This window comes from Oreochromis niloticus, linkage group LG23 (assembly GCF_001858045.2).
Source record: "Oreochromis niloticus isolate F11D_XX linkage group LG23, O_niloticus_UMD_NMBU, whole genome shotgun sequence".
NCBI classification, from domain to species: Eukaryota; Metazoa; Chordata; class Actinopteri; order Cichliformes; family Cichlidae; genus Oreochromis; species Oreochromis niloticus.
The window spans coordinates 10,685,556-10,706,305 of NC_031986.2; the positions used below are offsets into that span (position 1 = coordinate 10,685,556).

Here is a 20,750-nt window from a genome sequence, read left to right on the forward strand (position 1 = left end):
TGGCATAAATCAAACCTGGGATTCTTAGTCAGGCGGGCTTGAATTATTCAAATGCCGCCATAATGTACACCAACTGCTCATTCAAACAGGCACACCCGATGAAGGTCGAATGCCTCGAGAAAGCATTAAAACCTACTTATTTGCACTAACCTTGGTAAAATAGAAAAACTGAATCAAGCTGACTAACATCTCTTCAATCTGAATTACAAACCAGAGCAGCTCATAACAAGTCTGACAAAGCCGCTGTCATTCAAAAGTCAAGGAGACATCAGGAAGAGGACGAGGCATGAAAGCAGAGAGAAGGAAGAAATACGTAGAAGCTGGATGCCAGCTCTCTGGAGTTACTTACATGCAGCCATGTCATTGGGTAAGAGACAGCATGAAATATGGACAAAGGGTGGGAGCGGAAGGGTTAATAAAAAGACACCATAAAAGAAGACAAATCAAACAAAAACCACCATAACAAAACTTGTTAACAGAGCTGTTAGTCACTGAAAATGAGGTCAAATTGAGACGGCAGCAGAAGAGGTCAGAGGGAAAAGGCAACAGACATGCAACAGTTACACGTACAGGATCATCTACAGTCACTACAACAGGGGCAACAGTGCCGTTATAAGGTTAGCAGTCATCACTCTTCATCACTTCAGTCGAAAGGACATGCGTCACAGTACTTCCCTTTTATTACCCAAACAAGATATTAAGATTGTGACTGCACATTTATTCATCTACTGCACATTATCAAGGAGTTACAGGAAAACAGTTCAGACTATTCAATGTAGCTTAGTTACATAAATGAATGAATAAGAACACCCCTGCCCAGGTACTCGAGTACAGCGATACTTGATAGCTATTAAACCTTTGCTTATGAATCAAAGATCTCAGAAAATATTCTTGTTTTAGTGAAAAAGCTTCACCGTCAGGCTGCCTGACAGGACTAGTGCCTGTCACTATCACAGCTGCAACCCCTAATTAGGGTCAAATGTCCAACCACCTCATATTACAGTTTTGCATTAGTGAGCTGTCAAGTTAAATGCTTACAGTGAGTGAGTGTGACTTGTTGGCTTACCTGCGTTGTGCTTGGCCAGGTATTTGTCTTTGTACTGTTTCTTCTTCTTGCCAAACCAGGTACAACTGGCCTGCTGTTCCTGTTTGGTCTTCTCCATTGCTATACATGCCACACGCCTGAAAGCAACACATGCACTGTTGAATGGCCACATGTGACCAAAGGTAAATGTCAGCATGTGAGTGTAGAAGGAATTTAGCTTTTTACAATAATGCAGAGGGGAATCATTTAAAACAGCTTTTATCCTGCTTTGCATTTATTTATGCACACTGACACAAGCACCAGCATCATGGTGGAGGGACTAATGTTGTGAAGCTACCTCCATCCCCCTCTAGCATACTGGTTAGTTCCAGGCTTGAATCCTTGCAGGGGTGCCTGGCTTCACAAAGACTTCTTGGCCAACATAAGGTGTGTTTTAAAATAAAAAGCTTCAGTCACTGATATTCATTTTTATTTTAAACTACAAACTTGTATTTAGATCTTTGTGATCAACACAGTGCATATTTGTGAACTTGTGTGGTGACTGCCTACTGTGCCCTGGCTACTTGACAAGTGTGGTTCAGATGAACTCGGCCATGTAATGCCATCACTAACCACAGCGAACACAACAGGAAGCAAGACACTGAAATTTACTCAGGACCAGATTGTAAAATGTAGGTCAGTGGAAGGAGGACCAATCATTCTTATTGTTAGTACAATCTTACTACCACTCACAGCGCACATTTAACAAATAAAGGCTGTCAGATTTTAAGACACTGGACATTTGACAACACTACACAATTACAGGTTACATTCTATTGTTCTCATCAATGCAGTCTGGGACTGATTCACACAAACACACTCCTTATTTTCAAAGGCTAATCTCTGCTAACCGGCCAGCCCGTCTCTTCCTGTCCGTTTTCCTTCTGTATGGCCAGCTCACTGTGGCATCCTGCATCTACACAGGAGCGCAGAGGCCAGGCTGAATCCATCCTGCAGCAGGTGCAGAACTGGCTCATGCGCTGCTGCAGGGGAGTAGTAAACTATTTAAGCTCTCTGTCCCCAGACAACAGGATTTCTGTTCCAGAGTTTGTCTTTAAATAACAATAACATTACAAAAACAGAGTGCCTAGTTTTCCATAGTTGTACTATACAGCATGAGTACAGCAGGAACAGTACTGTAAGTACATCTGTGAGGTCATCCTTCAGAACCATGTTTCTTCTACACAATCACCAGCTGTCATGTTATTAGAGGTGCATCTGTAATCACTCAGGATAGTCTGGACATTTGTACTATTTAGCGGCCCTCCATTAACTTCATCAGAAAACTCCATAACAGCTAAGACTTGCTACAGCTTTAGCTTCAAACTGGCGTTGAATGTTTGCTGTACTCACCATTCCTGCAGTTCAGGTGAGGGGATGAGTCCTGCTGTGCCATTCTTGGTGTTCTCCAGCTTTCCTTGCCACCAGTTGTGGTCATCCTTGGAGATGATCTGAATGATGTCACCTACCCGGAAGCGGATGCCGGCCTCTTTGCACGGGATGAGGTCGTCTTTTGCCGGGTCGTACTCAAACTGAGCGCGTACATAAATCTGCAGGTGCAGAACAGTGAGAAAAAGCTACATTAGGTGAGGAGAGGACGACAAGGCAAGCTGCCCTTATGAAGAGACTGGCTGCTACACTGGTAAGTAGTCAGAAATAAGACAGCAGTACAAAAGCCAGAGCAGGAAAAAGCACAGACACTCAGACTGATGAACAGCGGGACTAACGTGATCGAACAAAGCTTTGCTGCATCTCTGCCTGCGGGTGGATTCGTTTTATCGTTGGCTTGTGCACATACATCCATATTCTCTCTACTGATGAACTATTATGAAGCCTAAGCTTTGACAGCAAACATGGGATCTAAGCACCATTACGATGAGGAACCAAACTTTGCGGGGCAGGGGGGGGAAGGCTGGGAGGAGTCGGGATCTACTTCTACGGAGGGTCCACCAAGCTCCATCTTACCTTGATGGACAATTTGTCCTTGATAGCAGGTCTGCAGATCTATGGGGTTGAGAGCATCACACACACACATACAGTATATCATGCAGTAGAAAATGTCGGGGGGGGGGAGTCAAGAAAAAGGTTATGAGGAACCCGTACAAAAATACAAAGTTTGTGCTGCATTTTATATACATGTGTGTGTGTGTGATGATGGACTTTATCATGCAGAGGATATAAATTACAACTTTTGTTCTATAGTATGTGCTCTCTCTTGCTCTCTCTCTCTCTGATGGAGGCCCTACAGTGAAGAGCAAGACTTTTTGTAATCAGGACAGGTGGAATGCGAAGAGGGGAAACACGAGTGATGTAGGTACATACATGCTGTGTAAGCACACCGTTGCATCGGTGGAGTGCACGTGTGGTGTAAACAATTAGGAAATCTTACCTGACGGCCTTTAGGCTGAATAGTCGATGGCAGGTCCTGGATGGCAACACACAAAGAGACTTTTAGTATTTTAAGAGAACGATCCATTATCAAGATGAGTTGTTGCTATGAGCTTTCACTTTTGGTCACCGTTACGCTGAACGTACCAGGATGGAGCTGGTCACACTAGCATGACCATTTGCAGGTGACTGTCGAGATAAATCCGGAGACTCTTTCTGTAACGGGAAATAGAAACCTAAGGATTTAATTTCCCACAATGCATGTGAAACAAAATGTGCGCACTGATAGTTTTGTACCTCACAAGACATTGACTGGGATCGGTAACTGGGCACAATCTTGAAGGTGATGCTTCCCCTCATCTCTCTCTGTGGAGACGAAGAGGATTTTTTAAAATCTTTAACAATTACAATAGTTCAATCACAGAGGGACCACTGTTGCTTTTATTCACTCCCTATTTCTAGTGTCTCCTAGTAGTTTTTTGGACATTAGAAAAACAAACAGTTTTAAATGTTATTAATATTCAGGTATAGCCACTAAAAATAATGATGCTACTTGATGCCATCTTTTGGTACAATACATCACTAACATTACATCTTTAACATGCTGAACAAATTCAAAGAAATGCAGTGATATCAGCTGAAAAACTGCCTGCTCAGAGCTGGTGTGACCTACCAGCATCTTCTGGAGCTGTTCTACCGTCTGATTAGCAACGCTGATGCCATTAATCTCCCGGATCTCATCTCCTACATGCAGAGTCCCTGAAGTGCAGAAAGAATGAATTAATAAAGGTTGCAAACGAGGCTCCTGGGTGTTGAGACATCAGTATTTCACATAGCAGAGACTAGAAACACCCCAAGAGCCCAGCCAATGTTGAGTCGCGTTGTCTTGTGTTACATTACCAGAAGTCAGTCCGATGTGAGAGTACAACATAAGAATTATCACACTTTGTTATTCACAACACTTACTAGATGAATGAGGACATTTTAAATGGCTCATCACCTATGACGTGATTTACCTTGTCGATGGATCATTCCACCATGCATGATGCGGGCCACAATGCAGTGGTTGAGGTCGTTCATTTTCAGAGTAATGCCCTGGAACAGACACAGGCTCAGCAAATAACTATTCAGTTTTTCAATTCAAGTTTATTTACATAGCACCAAATCACAACACCAGCTGCCTCAAAGTATTGTAAGTTAAAGACCCTATGATACTACAAAGAAAACCAATCATATGAGGAAGTGTTTGGCGACAGTGGAAAGGAAAAACTCCCTTTTAAAAGGAAGAAACCTCCAGGGCGGCTATCTGCCGCGGCCAGTTGGGGGTGAGGGGAAGAAGACAGGACAAAGACGCTGCTAATGACCATTATGACCAGATGACAGCGTTTTCATTAGCCTCTGTGCCACACCCACCACTATACTCTTCTATTAGAAATAATGCTGAACCACAAATAATCACAGTAGCTTAGTGCTAATTTAGTTCCCACTGTTGTTGCCATAGAAAAGGTTTTAACTCTAGGTTTCTGAAATGTGAGCTTCCTGTACACACCATGGGCTCATCGGTGTTCTTCTGAAACTGAACCAGCCGAACCCTGGTGACATTTTCCAAGTCCATGTCTCCGTTGGTGCTGTCCGGGGAGTCTCCGTTCAGGTACGGTGAAGTAGGCGGGGGAGTCACCCTCAACGCCTCGTCGCTGTACACCTCGTGTGCCACCACATCGTGGGTCTGCAGCAGAGCCTGGACACAAACACTCAGTGTTGAGACTTGCAGACAGTGACAGCTCTTTCCTGTTTTGGATGGTGGTGTGCATTGGTCTGCCTTATTTGTTTGTATATTTTCTCTTTCACCCTGCAGTGGGGTTTACTGAGAATGAAAATAAAGTGAAGCTTTATTTTCAGCAGCATGTTTTTGAGCCGTCTGCTCGCCTCGCTCTTTGAAAGTTTCATTTTCAGGTATTTTCTGTCACGAGCACTTTATAAATAGATGTTGCTCATTCTTTAAGGGAATTTCTACATGTGACAAATACTGAACTCAAGGATGAACTAATTACAGTTAGTTGGTTTTAAAAAAAAAAAAAGGTCATTGTGACCTCAACAAAAAGCTAACCTAAAAATATAACATTTGCAAATCATGACATTTTACAAATCTGTCTCATAGGTCAAAGATCAACTTCACTGCATCAGCATGCCCTTTAAAAACATCACCTTAACTAAGAGGTGGAGAAGCTGACTCTCTGGTACCCACCTACTAAATTACTTCACAAATCTTTCATATATTAGATTCATCCAGACCACAGGTGTCAAACATGAGGCCCAGTAGCCAGAATTGGCCCAGCAGACACTAATTGATTGATTGAGTGATTGGTTGATTGATAATACTTTATTCATCCCAAGGGAAATTAGGATGAATAATGTCATTTTAAGACATCTCTGGGATTAAATGTGTAAATAAAGTTCCTTACACTGACAGGAGTTTCACTGGTCTGCCCACTCAGGCATCTGGCCCACGATATAAAATGAGTTTGACGTCCCTGATCTAGACAGACAAACTGAGACTGATGTGAAGAAGCACAACAACAAGGCAGCAATTCTACTTTTTCTTTAAAGGACCCCAGTGTGTGTGGGCCCTATAGATACGTGGGTATTAATGCCATGCTGTTTTAGGGTTATTCTTTCTGGGTGCAGTTTTTGTGTCAGTGCTGAGGCAGAAAATATTGGTTCAAGCTGGCCAAGAAAACATGCTGCAAAATCCCTGTCAAGAGAAGGTACGTGTGAGCACGCACAGTGTTTTTGTACGAGTGTGAAGAGAGTGTGGCTTACACTAATCCTCTTTGGGCACTAATCATGTCACTGACACACAGGGTTTTTTTGTTTTTTTAAACATCCACCAGCCCAGCTTGCCAAATGATCACAGCTGCTCATCAGAGCGACAGCGTGTACACTGATGATGCATGACAGTCAGGGAGCTTTGGAACAGCTGGCACTAAAGGCTTTTGACTTGCAGCAAAGAGAGCAGCTGAAAAGAACAACTAATAACAAAGACGTTAGTGCGCATTTACAGGACACGTCAACAATGGACTAAATGTTTGATGCTGAATCCCCCTGAATCCTCACCGCTTAAGTCCATAATTAAAGGGAACAAAACATGTCCTTGCATCACTACTTGATAACTGAAGTGATTACTAAAATCATACAGCTCAGAGGAAAAAACTCAAAGGTGTTTTCTGCCCCATGTGCTGCCACACTAAGCCCCTTCACACCAGTTCTGCTAACAGCACAGTTAAATGTCTGTGGCAGGATTAACCAGGCAGTCAGGTCAGGGTGCAGGACAGGCTAATTGGATTGACGCAAACTTAAAGCATGACAGCTCCAGTTAAGTGTCACATACCGATTCAGCAGAGAGACACACAAACAGCTCGGCTTCTTATGTTTCTAACCCAGATACAGAACAGCAGTACCATCCTACAGCTAGCTGCTGTGGATAGCGATACACACACACAGAGAATAAAAACAACCATATTCTGACTTAAATACTTTGTTTAATACAAGAAGTGTATTCATTAAACACAAATAAAAGCTACTCTCGACTAGAACCTCAGTACCTTTACATGAAAGCCACCACTAACTTCTTCTAGCTCAGTTTCTATCTTCCAGGTCTTTCATCGGTATCCTCGGCATCCCTTCGTCTCTGGTTTGTACTGGCCGCTAGAATCATCTGACGATAGTCTAGCTGATGCAAAGCCAAAGTATCAGCACTGCTTGCAGGTGGAAGCCCTTTAGTACATGCTCTCTTCAGCTCTGCTGTCTATGCCTTTCCCGTGCGAGCACTCACCAAAAGCTCAGGTGCTAAGCAGATTTGTAGCCCAGGGAGTTATGTGGGCTGACAAAAGGACCCAACTTCTGACACAGAAGGCTGTAATCCCAATTCCTAGATTAAGAATGTGTGTGCTGCTGTATATCCCACCATGAAGTGTGGCTGTGTGAGGATCCTCCTGAGCTCCTTGGCCTCCATATTCTCTGGGTAACAGGAGATGGTTTCCAGTACCTGCAGAGGAAAATAAACTTTTAGAGGCGAGCTCATGAAGACGATCTATAAGCTACACTTCAGAGAATTTAGAAGATATTTTTATTTTTAGATTTCCTCACCTCTTTGGCTCTCTGCACTCCATCACTTGGAGGATTTCTGATCTGAGGGGACGACCTGGTGTTGATTTTGTCATAAAGCTGAAATAACAGCAACAACAAACATCTAATGACATTCAGAAGATGATAATGCAAGCAAAGATGGAAAGCCCAAGGAATCGTGTGGAGCATACATGTGGTTTACAGTGGTCCCTCGCTATAACGCAGTTCACCTTTCGCGGCCTCGCCGTTTCATGGATTTTGTTTGGTGCAATTTTGCAGGCTGTTTTTTTTTTTTTTTTTTTTTAAAACAGCGCATTGTGTCCTGCGTCCCGATTGGCTGTAGACCATTGTCAGTCAATCTCCTCCGCGCCGTGTCTTCTCTACAGTTCAGAATGCGTTCAGCTTGTCAAATTTACATAAATCTTCGCTGGCTAGCAGTGTGACTCTGAAGTGCTGCACTGTATGTTTGTAAGTTTTCTCCCCAACAAACACAACAATGTCGATGAAACGTTTTGCACCGTCAAAGGCAACCGCTGGACTTATTTTTCTACCAAGGTTTGAACTTTGAGAGTGTTTAAACAAGAGAGAAAAGTGTAAAAATGTTCATGCCTCTCTGAGAAAAGCGTATAAAGTGTGTAATGACGGGTTTTACAGCCTTAAAACATCTATAATAGTTGTAAAAAAATTAAGCTGGCTATTTCGCGGATTTTACCTATCGCGGGTTATTTTTAGAACGTAACTCCAGCGATAAACGAAGAAACACTGTATTGTTGATTTGTCATGGCAACTACTGGATACTTTAGATACTGCAGAGGAAGCGTTTACTCACATCTAATAGAGTGTGGAGGTGCTGGTCCTGGAAGACGCTGTGCAGGAAGTCCATATCTTTCTCACTGCAGTCTGTCAATGCATGGATCTCCTCTAGACTGTCCAAAACCTGTGATACTGCCCCTGTGTACACACACACACACACACACACACACACACACACACACACACACACACACACACACACTTACGTTACACACTCCAAATATACACTCACTCACAATTACACAAACATTCACAAGTACACAAAGCAGTCTCTTCAACACTACACAAAATGCAAACACTGAACATGACACACTACCAGAAACAGGCAAAAACACAAACAAAACAAAAACAACAAATTCCACAAATAACCAAACCCCCCCCCAAAAAAAAAATCACAAACAGTACAAGCGAAAACACTGGAACGAACACACACACACACACACAAACACTCAGAACTATTGAACCCCAAGTACCTGCTGCATCGCCCACACATGCAGCAAAACCAGAGAAACAGCGGTACATGGCATCAATACATCAGAAGAAAGTCAGTTCAAAAAGTCACAGTGTGGATGACGGTTAGGAGCAGCACGCCCAAGGAAAACAAAAAAACATAAACGCAGCATGGAGGGAATTACAATCTGACACAAAACGTTATTAAAATTCTTCTCAGGCCGTGTAAACATGAACTGTGTGTGCGTGAGAGAGAGAGAGAGAGTTACAAAGCTTAAAAAGGCTCAGAAAGATCACGCCCTAAGTGAAACCACAAAAGTGTCACCAATTTAACTCAGTAACACTTCAGCTGACAGTTTGACAAAGCCTGCGAGGCTAAGACACGACTTCTGTCCTTTATAAAGATAAAGATTACATAAAGATTACATCTTAATTTAATAAACCGTTAATTATTCAGACTTGTAGTGGTTTACAGTAAGTGAAACTTTGCTTTAGAGGAGATTGAGCCAGTTTTGCTCAGTTATGAAGGAAGCCTACAAAAATAAGCCTGAAAAAATGAGCTGAAGAAAATACGCAAAAAGATTTTGTTCTAAGTACGCGCAATGGTTGACGAACAGAGGGCTAATCGGGACTTCTGTGATGTATGAAAGATGCAGCAGAGGAGAGTTTAAGCTGTTAAAAACTTCTTTTTTTTAGCACATCTTTGCACGTGCATCATACAAATGTAGCGAGAGCTCTTTCTTCAACTTGACCATCAGTCTATTATATAAAAATAACCGGTGAGTCATAATGTTATGAAACGCAAAGGCTAAAGATTTAAAGAAGAGAATACAACACTTCAAAACTTGAGGCCTTTACACACCGGACGTGGAAGACTGGTGTGAATGTCGCATGTGTTAAAAAGATTCTTTCGGACTCGTATGTTCTCAATGCAGCTGTTCGCACTAATCGCTCAACAAATCTGCAGATCTGACCAATCAGACCACATACAATAATCCTATTTTACTTCAGACACCCAGTTAGCTGCTGCTCTGGGTCAGTCGGCTCTCTGAAATGTTTTTTCAGATGTGATTCGAACTCTGCCAACACGAGTTCAAAGTGCCGCTCTGACATCCTGATATATGCACAGCTTCAACTCCTGGATTAATCGATGAAATTCTCCCTGCTTGTGATTCGTTTCTCCTTCTAGTGGCGGGCGGATCGATCCAAACATCGATTATATCGATACCAAGTCGGCATCGGTATCGGATTGATACTAGCCGGGTAATATCGATTCTTTACTTTAAGTTCCGCTCTTGTTTGCAATGCTGTGGTTTTGGTTATTTACATATTTATATTTTCACCAGTTGTTGTTTTTGTTGTTGAGAATTTTAATTGTAATTTTTGTATTATAGTTTCTCAACAGTACTTGTTTTAATTTGTTTACTGGTTTGCAAGCCCTTTTTATTTAAGATTTTTCTAAAAAAAAAAAAAGAAAAGAAAAAAAAAGATAATATTAATTTTCTATAAGCATTTTCTATTTAATTATAAACTATGTCCTAATTATGTCCTGGGTTTAAACTATTTAATAATAAAAAAGGAAACCCAATTTCCCTCGGGATGAATAAAGTATGATCAATCAAAAAAAACACTTAAGGTCAAAATTGAAATTTAGCAATTCAATGACGCATCCACCTTATTTATTGAGAAGTATCAGTACCGGCGATACTGGCCCGTATTTACTTGGTATTGGATCAATACCAAAATATGCAGTATCGCACTACTTCCTTTCCTTGTTTAGAAACGTCCAGACCAGCTCATCACTGTTTGATGTGGATTTCTTTTTTTTTTTCACAAGCTCGCGCATGAAAAAGAATTCTGAATTTCATGTTGTTGTTATCGAAACACGCTCAGTGTGTAAAGGCCTGCACACAGCAATTAAAGGCCAATTTATTAGTGCATGAAGACAATGATGTTTAGTTTACAAATGCAGCTAGAAGTCGTCAAACATGCTATGATAGTGTAATGAGTAATCATTTAAATGGGAACTACTTAATTCATTTCATATTTTTATTCTTGACCTCTATCAGAGTTGATCTAAGTTCAAGAATGAGCTTTGTGTATGTTAGCTGGACCTTGGTGAAATGATAAAAAATAAATAAATCTGTCTATCTAGAGCACAGTAAGTTCCCTTTAGTTACCAGCATAAATTTGGGAGACAAATTGGTTTACAGAAAGCTGTGTGCACCAGTAAAAAGCAGCTCGCTCTGAAAAGTGGAGATAAAAGATCTTACTGTTAGTCAGGACACTGAGGATGCGAGCATCTTATCGTCTTTACTTTTGTTCTTGCTCACTGTACAAACTACTAATCAGCACGTCTTAATCTGGTTTTCAAAGCTTCATGTTGCCACAATAATGGAGATACATGTGTTTCATCTTCACAAGTCAAAAAGAAGCAGTCAGAATAAACACACACCAGAGCAAAATCAGTTCTTTAAAGAGGAGACAGCAGAGGAGACAGAGGGGGCACAGAGGCATGGAGGATTAATACCCACATCATTCAACACATGGGAGAAATGCAACTACAGAGCAGGTGATGTCACGGTGATATCACACATCCACAATCTATGAGTGTGGGGGGGTGGTAAGAGGAGGGGGAATACGTACTTTCAGCAGCTAGCAGTCCTAGAGACAGCACAGCAGAAGGAGAAAACAACACCAAAGAAAGAGAAGCTGAGATTAGAGGAGGTTTAAAAGCAACTACGGCTGCAGAGATGAACAAAAAAACAAAATGCAGCTACGGCAGCCAGAGAGAGTCAGCAAAAGCAGCTAAATCTGGACAAAGTCTGCCGAGCTGCTGCAGGGATCTACAACGAAACACGTCTAGTCGAGCAGCATGTCTGAAGCAACACAGCTGCAAAAATAAAACAGTCACCAGGAAGCATGACTGCAGCAGACTGCCAGCCTCAGCACAAGGGACACACAAGTCCACGCGGCTGCAGCAGCTGCTTTTACAGCACAAACTCGGAAAAAAAACAAGAAAAATAAATAAACAAAACTGGCTCATTAGACTGATCCCGCTGATTAGCTGACACTGAAACGCACTCGGTTTCTATCGTTTATAACTGGGTCGGGTTTCCTTGTGCTGCTCAGCTCTGGCCGGCACGGCCTGCAGTCTTCTCAACAGCAGAAGTGAAAGTGGAACGCTGAGACAGGGAAGTGAGGCTGCTGTTGGGAAATGTGTTCATTAAACAGGGAAGTTGTGCACCGACAGCTGCTTTTCACAAAGACACCAGAATAGAAACCACGTGAGCACAAACAGAGCTAGAAAGCAATTGTGATCATGTTCTCTTCCGCAACATGCACGCACTGAACACTTTTAGAGAGGGTTTCAATGATTTAATCCATCCATTAAAATAACCATTTCACTGTCCTTCAGGTTATATTTGAATTAATGCAGCATGCTTTTCACTTCCTTTAGGCTTTTTGTCATACACACAAACAATCTAATACCTGCGTCTCCCTGTTGCAAACACATTTAGAGGAAAAAGTCTGCCTGACAGTTACCTGAGGAGGTGGGATCATCTGAGAAGTCATGGAGCTCCTCAGGGGGGTCACCATAGTAGGAATTAAACTTGTGGCTGGAAACAGCAGCCAGCACTGCACCCTGGGACAGAGAGTAGGGGGTAACATGGTTATTAAGTGAAATATACGTATTTAAATAGATGTTATATATAAGAGTTTATAGTGTTTAAAAGGTTGAGATGAGAGTAAAAATTCTGCCAGCAGCTTAATCTGGGTCATTAGAAACATCTGCACAGAGGGGATGTGGAGAGACTTCCTCTCATACCGAAACCTTTCCTCTTGGAGTCTAATAACACTGCGCTAACCTTCAGCTTCCTCCTGGCGTTGAACTTTCTCAGCTGCTCAACTGTTTCGGGCAGGTGGATCTTGTAGGCATACCTGTCCCTCTCCTGCATTTGTTGGGAATCATAGACATAAAGATGAAGGACATTAGCACTCGCACACAGAGACAGTGAACGGATGTGAAAGCAGAGCTGTGGTTCTGAGCAAAAGGAAGTGTGCTTGAGTTAACATCAGTCAGGCCAGTGGTTTAAAGGTGAATTTGAGCTTGCGAAAACATATTTACAGCAACCAGCAAATATTCACGCCTGTTTCTGGGTTTTTAAAATAGTAAACACGATTATGAAAAAAAAAAAAAAAAAAAGGGGAAATCAAACGACAATAACCTCCTACAGCTGCCGAGATGTGAAGTGAGAGTACTTTTACTTGCATTCAGTTAATCTGAATGTTAGCAGTATGTGCGTGTGTGTGTGTCTTGTGATCTTGCCTTCAGCCAGGGGTGGTTGAGAGCCTCATAGACAGTGATTCTCTCAGCAGGGTCAAGCATCAGCATGCGCCTCACCAGGTCCTTGGCACTTTCAGAGATGTGAGCCCACTGGCGCGGGTTCATCTGAAACCCAGAGAAATATTCAGAAACGCATGAAGTAGCCAGGATCGCAGCTGAATCTGGCAGTAATTAAAGATCCAAGGACAAATTTAACACCATTTAATGCTTCATAAATAAACCCACATCATTTTTCTCCCCCCTGTTGTGCAAAATGTTTCGGTGGTTTGTTTCATTGTTTTACAGTTTGGTTTTTTTGGCAGAAGCTTGATGGAAGATAGCAACGGTGTTGTCCATCACTCTGCACGCTGCGACTGCATCTGCTACAGATTAGTGCACCAAACAGGAAACTCATACTCTGCTGAAAGCAGATAATTCATCAGACCTTTATCTTAGTTTTTTTCTGCTGATAGAGTCACTTTATTCATCACCTCTCACATGCTTGTTGTGTAAGAGGAAAAGCTGAAGACACCGGGGGAGAGAGGAAAGGCAGGCCACAATTTGAAGTTCTGAAGTGATGTGGTAAAAGCACTGCATTCAGTTCCTGTAATCCAAGACCTCAACCTCATATCTAACATGCACAACAGCTCAGTTTCGTCTGAGCCTCGGGGCTCTGTTCACCGACAGGCCGTTTTGGCATTTAGCTCCTACCTTATATTTCCCTTTGATGATAGCCTCAAACAATCGCTCCTTGGTGCCGTAGAAAGGCAGGCAGCCAGACAGCAGAATGAAGAGGATCACGCCACATCCCCACACATCTACCGGTTTGCCATAAGGCTCCCTTTTCACCACCTCTGGGGCCATGAAGTGGGGCGTGCCCACTCGACCTGAGGAAAGAGATAAATTTCATACGCTACACTGATAAAGTTTCAGGATGAATTTTTTTTTTTTTCATTTGAAACACATTTAAACAAGTCAGCCCTTTTTTAGGGCCCTGCTGCTTGGAGCCTATCTCACAACCCAATATGACAGAGTCAGAGTGGATAGCTCAGACAGTTTACATATTGTGATTCATCTAATGAGCATGTCTTTGGACTGTGGGAACAAACTAGGGCTGCTCGAGGAGACCCACACAGACATGCTTACTCATATCCAAAATACTGCCCAGTCATTTTGCTCAATCCAGCCTGAACCGCAAGCAGTGAAAACCTGTTTCTAATAATGTGGCAGTTTTTATTAAGTAGGATATTTTTAATGAAATGTTACCAAGAAACAAACAAATCTATTACATGTCATTATTATTAAGGTTGTGGACAGGATGTAGGCATGTGTGAGACATACAGTAAGGGGGGAAAAACCCGACCTTTAAAAGACACTATGGAGGTGACTGCACACGTAAGCATGATTAGTCTGCGTGAAGTCTGTTACCTCATTAAGAAGTCAGTGCACTTTGCTGTCATTTCTGCATAATTGGTAACCACAGGTGTGGGGGAAGACCTACACTTGTTTTGTTGGCCACCTTTAATCACGGAATGCAAAAAAAACCTTGAAAAGTGTTTCACTATACCTCCGGCTACTAAACCAGACTCTCCCAGCTGGATCGCCACTCCGAAGCCTCCGAGTTTCACTGGAGCAGAGTTCTCCTTTGAGGCCAGCAGCACACAGTGAGGCTGCAAAGGAATGAAAGACGCGTCAACACCGTGCAAATGAAGACGAGCTAATACTCGGTACAATTAGGGCCCGACTGATGCGGGACAGTCCCAGCAGACTTTAAAAATCACACTGACTTTTTTTTTTTTTTTAAATAAAAAGAGGCACAAGCACAGACACTGCAGAGCATTGCTTTGCTCTCTGTGCAAGATTCCATTATGTTCAAATGGTGGTTAGTGCAGCCTGGTTTCACTTGAGCTTGCACAAATCTGACAGTGCGTTCAAAAGGAGATGCGCACTTTTGTCTCACACTTTGTGTGTCACAGAGCTCGGTGTTGAATCCGACTCTAGCAGTGAGCAATGGAGAACTCTGGAGGTAATTCACAAAACTGAAGAGACCTTCTTTTTTTTTTAACCCTCCAGTACGCTTTTTAGATTCTGGTTAATTCATTTATTTTAGAAACTTGGCAGGATACAGAGAGACACGTACAGCTCTAAGCATGTGCTAAAGAATGACTTACAGCAGGCATACAGGCTACAGGCCATTAACAGTCCTGAAGTGTAAAGCTAAGGCATGTCCCCGCCTAAACTTCCCTGTTATAGAATAAAATAGCCCTTTATTGTCATTGTACACGTACAACTACATTGTGGGTGCTCCACACCAACTATGCCGGAAATATATATATATATATATATATATATATATAAATAAATTAAATAATAGACCGCAGGAATCGATAGAAAACATTAATATATATACCAAAAACAAATGCACACATTAGAGGACAAGTTGCAAAGTGAATGGAAGTAGCACAAAGAAAAAGACTGTATGTATTTAGACTAGTGTGAAAAAGGTGACGCCGAAGCGTCACCATGTAGTCACACAGGACTAATACTGCAGGTCAGAGGTGGGTAAGAAAATATTTGCCGAGTGCCGTGATAGCTGCTGCTAAATTACAACGGCTAGTTTATTAAGGAGAAGGACATTAAGCCAACCGCATTCACCGGCAGGCTTGTAAAAACTGCTTAATCAAAATTGTTATGACATTTTACTTAATATCTAATTCACTGGACAAACAGTGCAGCGACTCACCAAGACCCAAAGCTTTCTGCAAAGAAAACTAATCAGCTGATGTCAGCGGCTGATGAGCTGCGAGGACGGTGTTGTGTGGCATGTTTTCCATCACGGGTTCTGTGTCAGTGGTAATAAAACTGCTTTCTGTCACATTTTCACATATTTATTCTTTTATAATAGTAAATCTGAGTTGCACACCTAATTTTTTAAAAGACAACAAATGAAATGATGGGTTTTACAGATGCAATTGCAAATTGGAAATAAAATGTGTTTAAAATGTTATCAAATGTTTGTTAAATGCAGTATTCTTCTCAATTATACATCTCACTGTCACACTTGTGACAGTAAAAAGACGTGTACAACCACAGTGAGTGTGAAAAGTGGTGGGCTCACTTCCTGTCTTCTTATTCTTTGCAAATCTTGTGGGGGGGGTGGAAGGAGAGAGAGAGCGAGAGAGAGAGAGAGAGGGCCGTCTCACATCTATGAGAGAGGAGAGGCTATGAAAGAGCTTTCCAGTAAAGACTGAAGACGAGCTGAGCAGAGCAGAAGCGGTGACACAGACAAGCCTGCAGGATAAATGACTTCAGAGGTGAAAACGGCAACAAGGCAGCCCTCAGCCAGGACTCGTTTCTTTTAACATGAAACAATTAAACTCAGCTTTATTCATTTAACTCAAGCTTTAACAGACTAATAATGGAGCAGCATTAGAAGTTGGATGGAGGAAAATACACGCAGGACTACTGTGAGCTCACACTCCTACACATTCACAGCTGTGCTGGATCTCCTACGGAAGGATTATTGATGGTGAGTGTTGTACCTTAATCCAAACATCTGTGTGTACGAGTCAGAGTGATTGTGAGCGCTTTTGCATCTGCAGCATGCACCCCTTGGCTCCGCTTTAACACCGTGGGACTGGAATTTATGCGTTAAACAGGCATAAAACTTTTAATTAGTCATGACTCCTGCTCCCACCCGTGAAAGCTAAATCACAGTGGAACTTTGAAAAAGCTGCAGTGTACGGAGCTTTTATTTTGTAGGTTGCCGCACCTTATTTTCAACACAAATTACTATAATTTCCACTTGATGGTGGAAAAGTCACAGATCATTACTTGTGTGACCTTAATCTACAACCTACGTATTACTCACCTCACTGTGTATTACTCATAAAACACACAATTGCCGTTTCAGTCCGTGCACCTTGTTTTGCTGCACTTTTGACTGCAAGAGCTTCTTCGTATGTCTATTAAGTGAAAATAAGCTGACTCCCCCCCCCTCTTTTTTCCCTTAGATCCTGATGTTTAAAACTTCTGAGCCACAATGAATACGACTTTCAGGCCGGTACTCCAAACCTCTGCAGTGTTCGACACCTCTCTCCCCATATCCACGTCATCCCTCCCAGGCTCCATGTCATCGGCTTCTCTTTCTCCTTTCTCCACCTCAAACTACTCAACGGTCACTTCAACCCCGATGCCTTGCTCATTTAATAATGAAAGCCTCCGTGTTCTGCAGGCGGTGCTCTACTCTCTTTTCTTCATCTTTGGACTTGTGGGTAACCTCTTTGCTCTGTGGGTCTTCCTGTTCCTACATTCGGGTCGAAACTCAGTGCGGGTGTTCCTCATCAACTGTGCAGTGGCTGATCTGATCTTCCTGGTATGCCTGCCCTTCAGGGTCTTCTTCCACATTAATGGAAACAAATGGGTACTGGGACCTGTGGCCTGCAAGATGGTGGGAAACTTATTTTACATGAACATGTACATGAGCATATTTCTACTCGGATTCATCAGCCTGGACAGGTACTTGAGGCTGAAGGGGAAGGGCAGAGCATGGAGACGCCTAAGGCTGAGGCTGTGGGGGCGAAGCAAGCCGTGGAGCTGGGTGGCATGTGGAGTTCTGTGGATTGCGTTCCTGGTGGGTGTGATTCCCATGATTGCTGGAGCAGAGGATAAGGAACACAGCGATAAGTGCTTCCAGTACAAAACGCGACAAAAAGCCAACTGGAAAGCCTACATCAACGCAGGGCTGGTGGCAATGTTCTGGTTCATCTTCATCATCCTCGTGGTTTCCTATGCCAAGATTGCCTCCCGGCTGCAGCAGGTGTCACGGGACAAGCCGGACCTACCTAACGCACAGAGATACAGGCGAACCGCACAGAAGTCCTTCTTTGTCCTCTTTCTCTTCACCATCTGCTTCGGGCCCTACCACGCCTTTCGCCCTTTCTACATCTCCTCCCAATTGAGCTCAAGCCTACCCTGTAACTATATGCAAATCATGGACTGGACCAATGAGGTGATGTTGTTATTCTCAGCCTTTAACAGTTGCTTGGATCCTGTCATGTACTTTCTGTTGTCGGGCTCGGTGCGCAAAGCTGCCCTCCAAGCACTTGGACGCAGACTCGGCCACCGGCTTCTCTTCCTGAATGACGTGACATCCAACAGCTCCACCATGGATTTCAGACGGCCGTCTGTCCCCGTGGTTCTACCTAACCTTGGTCTAAACACTCAGTCGCTCACCCCCAGAACCAGTATGTGTGTCATCAACTCTAACCTCCGCTGCACAAGAGTGACTACGCTTCCACCTACTGGCCAACAGTGATCACAGGAGGAAAAAAAAATCGGAGCAAAGCATTTCTATTGACAGCTTCGGTTCTAACAAATTATGTCCTTGTACATTAACCACTGTCAGAGATGGATTTTGAACATTTTTCATTATTGGTTAAAGACAACAGATTTATGTCTGAAGACATGTACTACAGCATCAGCCATGTCTTTAAAAATGTACATTTCTTAAAAGATTAATGATGATATGAAATGTGTGTGCGTGTGTGTGTGTGTGCGTGTGTGTGTGTGTGCGTGTGCGTGTGTGTGTGTGTGTGTGTGTGTGAGTGAATGTCAAGAATTTTCAGTATTAAAAAACAAAAAAACTTTTATGGAGAAAAATAAATTGCAGACTTTAATAGAGAACTAACTTTTCTCTGTTCACACTCTATCAGCACAGAGCACATTATATTGGCATACCTATACTGTTAAAGTGGTGGATCCTTTTTCTAACAACAACCAGTGTTTCAAACAATGAGGTCAGAGTATGTAGGAGTAATCCCTCTCAGCCAGAAGCTCAGGCTTCCTATTGCTTTAAATGCTTTGACTGTGGATCTTAACTCTGGATCCAGTGAAAGAAAAAATAATATTATTTTATTTATTAAGTGTGAATCATGCAGATTAACCCAGTGAGTCTGCTCATGTAGGATAATAGTTTATTTAGCCCAAATTTGTTTTAATATTGAAGAAAAAAAAAGTTGCTGGAATGGACGATAATCTATTTCCTCCTTTAAGCCTTTTGCTTTGCTTGAGCTCTGAAGCTCCATAGTCTCCTCTTACAAGAAGCAACCAAACCAAAGAAAGATAAAGTAAGAAAATTGATATTAAAACTCAATGTAAGAGGGGGAGGGGGGCAAACACACACATAAGCAGCTGCAACAGGCTGCCACTCACTCAACACGACACCATGGTAATGGGAGATCTTCTGCTTGTGGAGGGCAGCCAATCAGAAGAAAGTTGGCCCAAAGGTTGTTTTTTCTCCTTTACACCCCCCCCCCAGCTTTGACCCACCATGATGATCAGCGCTTGCACTGGTTCTGCTGCTGACACCTTTGAGCCCTGTGTGGTCAAATGGCTCAGATGGGATCAAGGGCCTGGTTCAGCACTGCTCCATATGGCCTAGTAGTGTCGGACACCTGTGTTTGAGGGTTAATCCTGTTGGAAATACTGGGGGATTCTGATGTGGCTCTAGGAATGCCTAATAAATCCACACAGCTGATTTATATATAGCCGTAGATCCCCAAGTATTTAAGTAAATATATTTCTAAAGGTGACATCTGGTCAAAACGTCACCTATACTGCACCTTTAGAAATGTATTTACTTACAACTGGTGACATGTTCAATATTTATTTTACCGCTGTCTGCTACACTAGCACCGACTCTTGCTGAGGTGTTGGTTTGCCAAACGGAAAAAAAAAGAGACCTCATGGTGGTTTATTCTAAAAACCACAGAGTCACTAAACTTAATATTAAAAGCGGAAGTCGAGGGAAAATTTCGGGTAAAGCGTGGGTCGCTTTCAGCATTTGTCTTCCCACAAGCAGTGAAGACAGCATCTTCACAGGAAGGCAGTAACACTGCGCAGTATACATTTCTGGTGTGATAAATATATTTAACAGGTTGTCCTTTGCGAGTCACGGAACATGTTCTGTGGTTTCACTAGCTTGACTGCGCGAGAGCTCACCTTTACATCACGGTGAATCACATTGTTGTCATGGCAGTATCGAAGTGCCTCCAGAATCTGCCTCATGTAGTGGCTGGAGGGACAGAAAGCAGAAACAGAAGGGGGGCATCATTTAGAGCGTGCACAGAGATGTTGTGTATTTCAGGCTTTATTAATATTTGAAAATGTGAAGCCCACACTTCACAGACTGTGTCCCCTACCTGGCCACTGCTTCGCTGTACACAAACCCAGCATCAGCTCGCTTCACGATTTCAAAACACAGGTCCGCACCATCCATACTAGTAAAAAGGAAGAAGGGTTTAGGGTGGGTATGAAATAATCTGTTTAGCAATGAGTAAGCTGAGAACTCTTTATTAGTATAGATTTAGTAGATTTGGTTTAGATTCAGGCTAAATTTGAATCATTTCAATAATCAGATGAAAGCCAAAATAAATAACAGCTGACACAATAAATTATTTTTCCTTCAAACAGTTCTCATGTATAGTGCTGTAAAAAGTATTTGCCTCCTCCCTGATTTCGTTTTTGCATATTTGTCACACTTAACATTTCAGATCATCAAAC

The 20,750-nt window shown here is 42.5% G+C and overlaps 2 protein-coding genes across 14 annotated transcripts in view; one reads left to right on the plus strand and one right to left on the minus strand.

Moving 5' to 3' along the window:
• Positions 1 to 20,181, plus strand: part of LOC102083135 (probable G-protein coupled receptor 34) — a 37,964-nt gene extending 17,783 nt beyond the window's left edge. For 2 of the 4 annotated variants that reach the window (XM_005450019.4, XM_005450021.4), the window contains one exon: positions 17,201 to 20,181. In XM_005450019.4, the coding sequence (XP_005450076.1) occupies positions 17,230 to 18,504 (1,275 nt within the window). In that variant the 5' untranslated portion in view covers positions 17,201 to 17,229 and the 3' untranslated portion in view covers positions 18,505 to 20,181. Of the gene's footprint in view, positions 1 to 8,907; positions 9,125 to 16,210; positions 16,717 to 17,200 lie in introns of those variants that run through there. The other 2 variants (XM_019351463.2, XM_013268904.3) reach the window with 2 other exon arrangements.
• The window catches only part of LOC100693503 (peripheral plasma membrane protein CASK), a 52,680-nt gene that overhangs the window by 6,099 nt on the left and 25,831 nt on the right, over positions 1 to 20,750 (minus strand). For 2 of the 10 annotated variants that reach the window (XM_025902966.1, XM_025902965.1), the window contains exons 4-24: positions 20,390 to 20,467; positions 20,190 to 20,262; positions 14,755 to 14,857; positions 13,899 to 14,074; positions 13,191 to 13,313; positions 12,730 to 12,813; positions 12,407 to 12,506; positions 11,507 to 11,524; positions 8,884 to 8,901; positions 8,427 to 8,548; positions 7,619 to 7,696; positions 7,437 to 7,517; positions 5,022 to 5,210; positions 4,489 to 4,567; positions 4,146 to 4,231; positions 3,770 to 3,838; positions 3,620 to 3,688; positions 3,474 to 3,509; positions 3,050 to 3,088; positions 2,438 to 2,634; positions 1,067 to 1,182 (exon numbers count right to left, since the gene is read on the minus strand). In XM_025902966.1, coding sequence (XP_025758751.1) covers positions 1,067 to 1,182; positions 2,438 to 2,634; positions 3,050 to 3,088; positions 3,474 to 3,509; positions 3,620 to 3,688; positions 3,770 to 3,838; positions 4,146 to 4,231; positions 4,489 to 4,567; positions 5,022 to 5,210; positions 7,437 to 7,517; positions 7,619 to 7,696; positions 8,427 to 8,548; positions 8,884 to 8,901; positions 11,507 to 11,524; positions 12,407 to 12,506; positions 12,730 to 12,813; positions 13,191 to 13,313; positions 13,899 to 14,074; positions 14,755 to 14,857; positions 20,190 to 20,262; positions 20,390 to 20,467 — 1,934 coding nt within the window. Of the gene's footprint in view, positions 1 to 1,066; positions 1,183 to 2,437; positions 2,635 to 3,049; positions 3,089 to 3,473; positions 3,510 to 3,619; positions 3,689 to 3,769; positions 3,839 to 4,145; positions 4,232 to 4,488; positions 4,568 to 5,021; positions 5,211 to 7,436; positions 7,518 to 7,618; positions 7,697 to 8,426; positions 8,553 to 8,883; positions 8,902 to 11,506; positions 11,525 to 12,406; positions 12,507 to 12,729; positions 12,814 to 13,190; positions 13,314 to 13,898; positions 14,075 to 14,754; positions 14,858 to 20,189; positions 20,263 to 20,389; positions 20,468 to 20,750 lie in introns of all 10 variants that reach the window. The other 8 variants (XM_025902968.1, XM_025902967.1, XM_003440943.4 and 5 more) reach the window with 6 other exon arrangements.